Source organism: Wyeomyia smithii, chromosome 1 (assembly GCF_029784165.1).
Source record: "Wyeomyia smithii strain HCP4-BCI-WySm-NY-G18 chromosome 1, ASM2978416v1, whole genome shotgun sequence".
NCBI classification, from domain to species: Eukaryota; Metazoa; Arthropoda; class Insecta; order Diptera; family Culicidae; genus Wyeomyia; species Wyeomyia smithii.
Window position 1 is genome coordinate 4911552 of NC_073694.1, and position 10382 is coordinate 4921933.

The window sequence follows — 10382 nt, forward strand, 5'->3', positions numbered from 1 at the left end:
TTCTCATCGTGCTTTGTTTTTGTGAAAGTTTGTTCTGTGTTTGAAAAAAAAAGGTACGTAAATAATCTAAAAAACTAGAATCCCTAGAGCGAGTGAAGTGAGCAATGAACATGTGGAGAGAATACGACGAATTCCTGCCAAAATCTATCAGTCCCGTGGGACGGGTGAAAAACTAGTGTTATAAACAATTTTCAGCAACAATCCAAATGGTAAGCATTCCATTTTGTGAAAATAATCAAATCTTAAAAAAAGTGGGTTTTTTAGATGTTCAATTCATAGTTATTTTTTAACTTATTTTTCGAGATTTTTTTTACTCACTGCTACCTATTACAGGTTGTTCTGTACGTATCTTCGGATCCTTTCTAACCCGCTCTCGCTCACAAGGTTTATCATTAAAATTTTCAAGCTGAACACTTTGTAGACTAACTGAAATTACTGTCAGCTGTAGTATTTAAAAAAAAATGCCCAGTGATGCTCTAAGGCAGCATATAAAAGTTTATGGAATAATCAACTATTTTATGTCAAGATATGATGATTATAATTCTCGGTGCTTTAGAGTCACCATGAGCGGGAAAGGGTTAGATTAAGCATTTTGTGCCTTGTAAAAGTGTCTTTATTTGAGCCTTTTCTTGTTTCCAAATTCGGCGATTTCAACCTTTTTTAGTACTTCTTCAGTAGCATTTTTTTTTTTGGGAAATGGTACAATCTTGGATTGTTTTCATGGCAAAATCTTCGAACATTTTACAAGTAATTGTTTTACAATCGCTCAGGCGTTTAAAGCATCAATCAGAATTTTTATTCCTCCCTAGAAGCGAAGCAACTAGTGGTTCTATTCTGAATAAATTAAAATAAAATACTTTTATGAGGCACTCATAAAATGAACGCTTGTTCGAGTCCTGTTTTCAAGCACATGCGCAGTTGCATTGGAAAATTCATTCGAATCCATCCATGTTCACTCCAGATAAGGTGTACAACTTGGTGAATTTTGTTTACATTCCAAGCTTGTGTAGCTTAGAGGTTAAAAATCGAAAGTTATTTATTACCTAAATATTTATGGTACATATCACACAGCAAATTTGCTTCCTTGACGGCCTGGAAAAAGACTGGGAAACCAGTAGGATTCTTCGTCACCTTGGTTGTCAATCCACGCCAGTCCGTCCGATAGAATCTTATCGATAGCTTGCCTCGCCCGTACCTCAGTCCATCTAAATGTAAAAATTAATTAACAACTCCCAGAGAAATTCCAATGGTTGAAAAATCACCCTAAAGTAGTAACCAGCTGCGATATCGTGACAAAACCTTGTCCCTCGTTTGCAGCTGTACTCAGTACCGATGTTTCCTGTAAACTCAATTCTCCCGGAATCGACTGCACCATGTAGCGATCCTTCCCCACAGGATACACCGAGAAACCATTACCAAAGATTTGCAGCTTTTTAGCAGCCATCAAAATATCTTCGTTGGTAATTTCCTGGTGAGTTTGTTTTCGACCTCTTGCGGCCACTAGCCGGTTTCGTAGTTCGTTCAGTTCCATTAAACCGCCTAAAACCGAAAATATTACTGCTTTGTTTTAAGCCCATCACCTCTTCTTACCGGTGCTATAATTGGACGCCAAGCAAACCTCCACTACTTGCACTCCCAGCTCATAATAGAAATCACCCATCCCGAGTACACTCCAGAAACCCTTCCCGGAGGCCAGTGGATCGACTCCAATGGCGGCACACATTTCCTGAAACTGCCGCCGAAACTGAGCATTCTTTCGGATATCCGTCTTATGCTTAGCGGCGAACTCCTCCAGGTTCTCCTTCAGGGCGTCCATCTGTTTCACCATTTGCCCGAACTGGGAGTCTTGCAGTTCGGAACCCTTGTCGCGGTACTTCTCCGCCTCGAGCTTCTGCTTCTGTATTGCACCAACACCCGCGCGACGGCGCATTTTTTCTAGTTCAAGCTTATGATTTTAATTCAAATAAAATGTAATTTTGCTAGATTTCTACCATCATCAATTGCTGAATCGAATCAAATCAAAACAAAACAAACCAAATGCAAACTGTAGCAATGGGCGATATTGTATCGGTATCGAAAATACCGATACTTTTGAGACGATATTTCGATTTTTTGGATCGATACACATGCGTCCGATACTCGACCGTATCGATACTGAAAACCGTGATATTTGTATCGATATTCTTTTATGCATACGGACCAGCTAGCTGACATCGCGCCATGTTACAAGGGCTAACAACTCAATGTGTACACTAGATCACCGCCACTCTTCATACGCTATGTTATGCTGTCTGTCAGTGTCAGTGGAGCCCACACATCGTAGAACCGCTGCGATGTTAGCTGCGATAAAGCAAAGCAAATCGGATAGAGATGCCAGCTAGTTGATACGAGCTGGAACCACTGAAAAGCTGCCACTGTCAGTATAAATATCGCACAAGTCTATTTGCACTAGCAAAACTTATAGCGAATTTCTTTATTTCACCAGCTCACCTCGTTTTGACCAGGAAGCGCACAAACTGCTGTCAAAACCCTTCTTTATTCGCTCGATTTTGACCCAGTTTTGACCTGCCGTGCTGCCTGAAGCGCACTGTAAAATTTGTCAGCTTCAACCCACTATCGCACGTGCTAAGTTCGTAAACAATTATCTGGCATCTCTTACTTACTTGCGTCTTAAATGGCGATGACGTTTCATTATTCCCCGGCAGTTTTGCCCGCACACAGTGGAATAAAGAAATTCGCTATTAGATGGAGAAATAGATAGAGATAATGTTGTGAGCCAAACGAACTGTCAAAATCTGAACCAAGCGCAGCATAGGGCCAAATTCGAAATTTGTTTTACTTAAGCCACACATTTAAAGCCAAAAAGGAGTGCTCAACAATAACGTGTTCTCAAATACTTTAAAAAATAGGCATAGCTCTACGTTGCATTATTAAGCCACAAAACTTATACTGTTTCTCTGACAATTGATTAATATATTGTTTGTTTACATTTATACTCAGCTTCATTTGTTTTTATTTGAATTAATTCTACTTTCTGCGTTAAAATGCATCCACAAACCCCTCAAACGAAATTCAACGATATCAGAAATGATGTTTTGCTTCGATTTAGTTGGGCTATAACCCAACGAGCGGGAGCCCAACTTAAACGTAGCCCAACTAAACATAGCGCAACGAGTGGAATTTGACTGTATTTCAAAAACAAATATAAGTTTTCTGGTTATACTGTTCAGATCGAATATTGGCAAGCGGAAACTAACTCATGCTTTCCGTCGACACAAGTTAGAGTACAAGTGAAAAACTAAAATTGCTTCACATTCAATTGACTTCACTATCTTATTTTCGCTAACATATCTAACTTTTTTATGTCATCAACTTTCTCATCAATTAATATGGAAGTGTGTCAATAATTTATACAAATAAGACGGGAGCTTCACAGCCCATTGGGGCAGTGAAAACAAATCTTGAAGATATAAGTTGTTTAATTCCTTTGTTTGCCAAAGCTCAGAATTTCTGCATTACCTGTATGTATTTGTTTGTGGAGTCATTTGATTCATGCTGCTCTAGAGAATGCGAATAGATACCAGAAAAACAACAAAAAGTCGGCACATCAAATTTTCATTGCTGGAAACCACCAAAATTTTGCTGATTTTTGGTGTGCTGTGCTTCCAGCAATCTGTTCAGCAAAATGAAATTTGCTAATTATTCAGTAATGCTCAATTGCATAAAAGTGACAGGTCGTTTGCTGCATGTTCGGTTAAACAAAATACAACTTGCTGGTTGTCAGCTATGACAATTTGCTGTTCATTCAGCAAAGCATAAATCAATTTGCTGGTTAACCAGTTAGTTCAAGAACCATGTTTCCGTCAAGAACCAGATTCCATCCGCCCATCGGATCATAGGCAAATTACTGTTGAACTAGAGATGTATGATTATCATTTCAATTTTTAAGTTCATCTAGCCCAACAAGGACTTAGCTATGGTTCCATATTCGCTATCAGGAATCAGGAGCTTAGCGATGATCCCGTACCAGCTGCACAGCGATTTGGCGCGTTTTACTAATGACAGCTTGACGTTAATTTTTTGCCACATCAATTCTTTTGCTGGATTCCAGCAAACCTTCATTTACTGTTTTCTGTTCAGCTAATAGTTTTGCTGTATTTTCGCGAATCACTGAATCTGTTATTCGCGTTACGCGGCCTCCCCGGGCGAAGGTACGGGTTAACAAGGCTTTGTCACCGAACGACAGTTAAATACGCGAGCGGAACCGATAATCAAGGCGGACCAAGACTCCTGTTAGCATCGACTACCTGGCCTTTCCCGTTTCCTGCTAGTTGCCTTACTACAGCGAAGGCCTATGCGTCTGGAAGGGGGAAATAGGTTACGTTCTAAAGGATTTTCTGTATACCAGTAAGGATCACTCTGGCCTGATTAAGTCTTCTAGCTAGTGTCCTCGCTAATGTGGAGGTCTATGCTTCTTGAAGAGAAATCAAAGAGTAATCACTTATTAATATAGGAAGGTTCGGTCCGTCCAGTGAAACGACCAAATTCAGACTAACCATAAACTTCGATTTTATTCAATCAAAATTTCCTTATATACTAATTTTACGCTTACAATTCAATATTTACAAATCAATGTATAATACAGTCTTTAAAGTACGGCAGCGTGAGCCACCTGCCTCAAAACGCTGACCCTACGTAATTACTATTTTGTTGCCAATCGTTCTACCTGTGAGTGCATGGCTACACACTTAGATTTTATTGCCGAGAACTCAACAGCTGATAAATTCAGCGAACTGTTTTACAAGTTTTCGGTAGAATTTTCATGAACTTCGGCAGACGAGATGTCATAACTGGCTGGTTCACGGTAAATCGATATAGTGGCTGAATGTTCGTCGAAATATATTGCTGATATTTGTTAAAAAGTTCGCCGAGATCGATCAGCTGTTGGGAAGTTTGCCGAGATGAATTAAGTGTGTACTACATGCTACCTGCGGGAGCATTCGATTGAAATTTGATCTTCTGTTTATTTACGTTTTGAGTTTATTGGCGCTGCTCGCGCGGGTTATGGAATTTAATTTTATCACGGCAGTAACATACATGTTGCTCATATTTATTATTTGTTGTCACCGCTAGTGATTTCAAGTGAAGCGAAACAGTTCTCTAAGGGTTGCCCTTAGAATCGTTGAACACAAATCACACGACTGAGAATGAAGGCTATAATATCGGCACTCCGATTTCTTTAAACCTTCGAATTAGTCACTTACAGCACTCTGAAAAGATTCGATGAGCACCGGTTGGTTATTTACAGAACAATTAAGAAGAATAGCTATATCAAATGCAAAAGTACCACCTGTTCAGCTCTCAAAACCGAAAGTATTGGCCTGTGGTATGGAAAATACGTACAGTATCTCCTGCACTCAACGTTAATGTTACGGAAGAACGTCAAGTCTAGACATTGAAGTCTCCAGTGACAACCAATGGAGAAGTCTGCCTAGCGTAGGCCATCAATATACGCACAATGAAAAATTTCTTCTGCTTTAGAGTAGTACCTATTGAGAAAAATAATGATGAACAGTTGTTTAACATAAACGATAAACTTACCAGGCGTTATGTACACCGATACCAGCAGAGTTAAAATGCCCATGACAGATATTTCAGCAGCACAGACATCGCCGTAACTATCAGCCAATTCAAGTTCTTCATCGTAACGTTCACTGAGTTTCTCAATGGTACGGGCAACTGCCAAGGTAGATGCGCTGATTCGTTCGTAGATTGCAACACCACCCGCTCTGATGTTCGGCCGTTCAAATTGTACAATACAAGTATAACCAGCGATTCCGACAGACGATTCGTTTTCTTGCCACGTTTCACTCATTGCTAAAATATCTGCTTTCGTCAACACGTGGTCAGAGGAAATATCTAATGAGTGTGCCTGGATGCTTTGCACATTTATACTTATTAGAGTGCAGGCAGGTCCACTCGCATCGATTGCATCCATGAGTTGATCACCAAGCGTCTGATGTCGATGGTTTGCTAAACGCTGTAACTCGCTACGTAGCTCTAGCATTTTTGGCGATTTGCTACCTTTGGCGTGATGAAATTTAAACACATTACCGGAATTCGTAAGGTAGAGGCCATCGAGAGATGAAACACGGGACAGGCCAACGTATACAAGTTGCTGATCTTGGCTCTTATCATATTCTTATACTATTTCGCTGAACGTTCCTCCTTGCGACTTATGAATCGTGAGCGCACTTGCACTGACCACAGGGAACTGAATGCGTTTGCACTTGATGCTGCCGCTAAGTTTAACATTGGCAGACCGTCTAGAAATGGGAATTCAGTCTGATCGCAATATTCCAGGCTTGGAAATCACAGCAGGTCTCGATTTGATTTTCAGTGTCGCTCCAATTGCACTACTGTCAAAATTCAACCAAAGCCTGACAGCATGCTGATGTGGGTCGTCTTCATCGTATTCCACGTGTTTCAACGTTCCAATCGCACCATTCACGAGGCCATCATCAACATCGATGTTAGTAGTGATCATGTATGGCATACCCACTACAAGGCGTATCATGTAAGGTAAGCATCCGGTTTCTGCCACACTCATTTTGTGTAGTTTGGTACGAGAACTCGTCAACTGCTCAGAATTGTTGTACCCTGTGAATGCATCTTCAGCTGTACAATCTTTTCCACTAAGATCGTTAAGCGCTTCGCAATTGTATGGTTCTACATCAGCATTTCGATGGAAGAGACGAGCTGCACTCGGTACCTTTTGCTTGCACCATTCGACTGTGCGAAAACGAGTTTCGATCAATTTAGACTCCTCTGTGCTGAGTTGTTCGCCGTTACCGATTTTGGTGAGAATGCCTGAAAACTGCACATCAGTTTGTCGCATGACTTCAACCAGTGGAAAGAAACCGAGAGACTGCCACAAAACCGCACCGTGCATGGAATTTGCACAAGGTTTGTATACTGGATCGTGATTTCCCGTAATGTTTTGTAGACGAGTATGAATGGTATTAAGCACGTCCGCACCGACCATGCTTACCTCATCCACAATGATCATGTTGACACTAGCGAACGCGTTACGGTACAGCTGAAGTGCCTCGAAGCTAAGACCAGCATGATTTCTTCGAGCCATGGTGATCCGGATATCACTTTCATGACGGTCGTACAGCTCGAGAAACTTGTTTCCATCAAGAATGTCACATAACTCGTTCCTAAAAGGCAAAAACAGCAGAACCATTTCACGTTTATACTCTCCCAGCTCGTTCATGCTGTAATCACGCCATCTTAGTATGCGCGCTGAAGTACGAAGTTCGTATGTATTGGATGTTCTGCTGGGTGTGTAATGAGCAACGAAATCCGCTAAACATACATCGTCTAGAGCTTCGTGAGCTTCGTACTTCTGAACAATGTTTAGTGTCCAAACATCTGTAGAGTCATCTGTTATATTACGTAGTTTTTAGTTGCTCCTTCAGAGCGCCATATTTAAACAGCCCTGTTAGGCTAAACAGAGCAAACAGAGATACAGAGCATACTCGCGTGCCGTTCGGATGTATAATAAAAGTGTCTTATAAAAGGAAGTATCTGTGTGTTTTCATATAATAAACATGGTGTCAGAAGCCATCGTGGTGTTCTGGAAATACTTCTGGCGTCATTAGAAATCGCGGAAAAGTATTTGCGAGGAAAAAACAAGTTTGGACAGTGAAAGAATCATTTGCAGCAGCGGTCGATGTTTGCGATGCGAATAGTGTAATTGTGAACAAGTCGAGTCCTGTTTGGCAGCCATATTTCTTTTGCTGTGCCTACTTCGTGCGATTTTCCCGGTAGTGCTGAAAGTTACGTTTCAGAATGGATGCCGATCAATTTAATGTGTTCATGGAACACCAAAGTGGTGTTTTCAAGGAAATGGTGGATGCACTGCGCCAAATGCGTGCACCACAGCAAAGTTCACGGTCGTCGATGGACAAGGCATCGGCTATACCTGTTCCTCTTCCTCCCCCGCTTGAACTAGAGGGAGACATGGAACAAAACTACGAGTTTTGAAGTAGAATACTTCTCTCAGGAAGTTCGGCTACATAGGGATGCGAAATGAAAATCTAAAACCGAAAAAAGTTTAAAATATGTCCAACTTCAAATGCTAATAAATCGGTCAGTATTCGATGGATTTCCTTCGTTCTTGCAGCAATAGCTTGGAAAATCTTCCAAGATTCTTCCCAAATGCAGATTATTGTAATTTTATTTTTCAAACTATTGTGCTATTAAAAATAGTCAAGCCTTGTCAAAACGAAAACTTCGGCCTTCGGACTGTCGACAGAATCATAGACCTAGCCATTTGAAATGTGCTATTTGGCCTATATGAGAGCCTGTTTCACCCGAAGCCGCTCATTATAATTCTAGACAAGCATTTTGGAACTTCGTGAATAGTCGAAGGAAACATTCGGGTATCCCAGAAAAAATGAGGTACAGAGGCGCAACCACTGAAGATACTCAATCGTCGACTAGCCTTTTCGCTGAACATTTTAAAAGTGTCTTTGCAGAGCAGCCTTCAAACGTACGTATACCCCCCTCCGACAATGGCTCGGAAGTATTCCAACTATCTGAAATTGATGTCAAAAATGGAATCCACAAACTTGATTCAAACTCGTCGCCTGGCCCTGACACTCTCGCGAATAGCCTTCTGAAACAGTTCCAAGGCGAGCTTTTAGCCCCTCTCACCTGTTTGTTTAACGCGTCACTGGCATCCGGTTACTTTCCCTCGATCTGGAAAATTTCACACGTCACACCTGTTCATAAAAAAGGATCTCGATCAGATGTCGAGAACTATCGTGGTATAACCATCCAATCCGCTATGCCTAAGCTCTTCGAACGGCTAGTGTACGACACTCTCTATGAGGTAGTCGCTGATCGCATTTCTCCCGTGCAACACGGGTTTCTAAAAAAGAAATCCGTCACCACAAATCTTTGCGAGTTTACTTCACTGGTAACCGATTACATATCTAGAGGATTTCAAGTCGCTTGTATTTATACAGATATGAGCAAGGCATTTGACGCGGTTAAAACGGACAGTATTCCTCAATCTTTAAGTGACTTCGGAATTGGCGGTCCACTCTACGACTGGCTACAAACATATTTAGTAGGAAGAGTCCAGTATGTGAAAATCAAGGGACAAGTCTCGGCCGCGTTCACTGTAAATTCCGGTGTACCTCAGGGAAGCCACTTGGGACCGCTGTTATTTGTACTTGTGATGAATAAACTTCCAGACTACTTGACTAATGCCATAATCCTGATTTATGCTGATGATGTAAAAATTTTCCTGCCTATCAAAACAAGCAGTGACTGTCTTAAATGACAACTGGACATGCAAAGTTTCGGACAATTCTGCTCGGATAGTGGCTTAAATGTCATCGCGGACAAATGTTCAGTCATGACATTTTCTCGTGAAATATCTCCGTTCATGTTTAGGTACCATTTCAATGGAACTGAACTAACACGTAAAGAAACAGTTCGCGATCTAGGCGTTATATTTGACCGATCGCTTTTGTTTACCAACCATATTGATAATGTAGTCACAGACAGCTTAAGATTATTTTCGCTCGTGAGACGGTACGGGCGTGATCTTAAAGACCCTTATTCCATATTAGCCATTTACAAATCGTTAGTGCGAAGCAAGCTGGACTTTGCGAGCGTCGTTTGGCGCCCCCAATATGTAACACATATACAGAGAATTGAAGGAATTCAAAAAAAGTTTGTGCGTTTTGCCCTACGGAACCTCAGATGCAATGGAGATCAATTACCTCCCTATCAAGAATTGTGCGCATTAGTCAATATTGACACAGTACATTGCCGACAAAGGATTGCTGATATAGTGTTTTTCACCAATATATTAGCGGGACGGGCCGATAGTCGTAGTCTCTCAGCTCGAATACACCTGAATAGCAGCCCAGTTACGCTAAGAAATCCAAGAGTGTTCAACCCTCCGCAACGAGCTCGGAATTATTCACAACACAAACCTACATGCCGTTTTATGAGATCTTTTAATGAATTACAGCACATTATTAATATCGACATGTCTCCAACAGTTTTAAAAAATAGATTAAGTTTATATTTAAGAGGACAACTTCATGACTGTTAATCGTTTGTATTGTTGTTTTTGAATTTATTGTATTTTAATCTTAAGTGTGGATAACGGGCTTATAGCCTATATTTTCCTGGACAATAAATAAATAAATAGACTGCAACAACAGCAGTCCTCCCTTAGCAGCAGCAGTAGCAATGCAGCGGATAACGGCCACAGCTGTGGTATGGCAACGAATAGCGGAGCGCGTCTCAGCATCGATAGCAGGACCAGGTGATGCAGGGCAGCGGATACCAAT

At 41.1% G+C, this 10382-nt stretch overlaps 2 protein-coding genes across 2 annotated transcripts in view; one reads left to right on the forward strand and one right to left on the reverse strand.

Annotated features, from left to right (window-relative positions):
* Positions 1–26: 26 nt before the first annotated feature.
* LOC129733853 (pyrokinin-1 receptor) overlaps positions 27–10382 on the forward strand; it is a 100998-nt gene continuing 90642 nt past the window's right edge. The window contains exon 1 of the mRNA XM_055695401.1: positions 27–209. The gene's annotated coding sequence lies outside the window, so the exon portion shown is untranslated. The remainder of the gene's footprint in view (positions 210–10382) is intronic.
* On the reverse strand, positions 984–2041 carry LOC129733856 (vacuolar-sorting protein SNF8). The gene is made up of 3 exons (XM_055695415.1): positions 1591–2041; positions 1263–1539; positions 984–1205 (listed from the first exon to the last, which is right to left on the reverse strand). The coding sequence occupies exons 1-3, from the start codon at positions 1928–1930 to the stop codon at positions 1064–1066; spliced, it is 759 nt and encodes a 252-aa protein (XP_055551390.1). The 5' UTR covers positions 1931–2041; the 3' UTR covers positions 984–1063.

Excerpts from the sequence above, each read along its gene's own strand:
- LOC129733856 (XM_055695415.1), bottom strand. The coding sequence starts at position 1,930 with ATGCGCCGTCGCGCGGGTGTTGGTGCAATACAGAAGCAGAAGCTCGAG. Across the intron at positions 1,540-1,590 it reads GGCGTCCAATTATAGCACCG|GCGGTTTAATGGAACTGAAC; the intron begins GTAAGAAGAGGT and ends TTTCGGTTTTAG. Across the intron at positions 1,206-1,262 it reads CAGCTGGTTACTACTTTAGG|ATGGACTGAGGTACGGGCGA; the intron begins GTGATTTTTCAA and ends TTTTACATTTAG.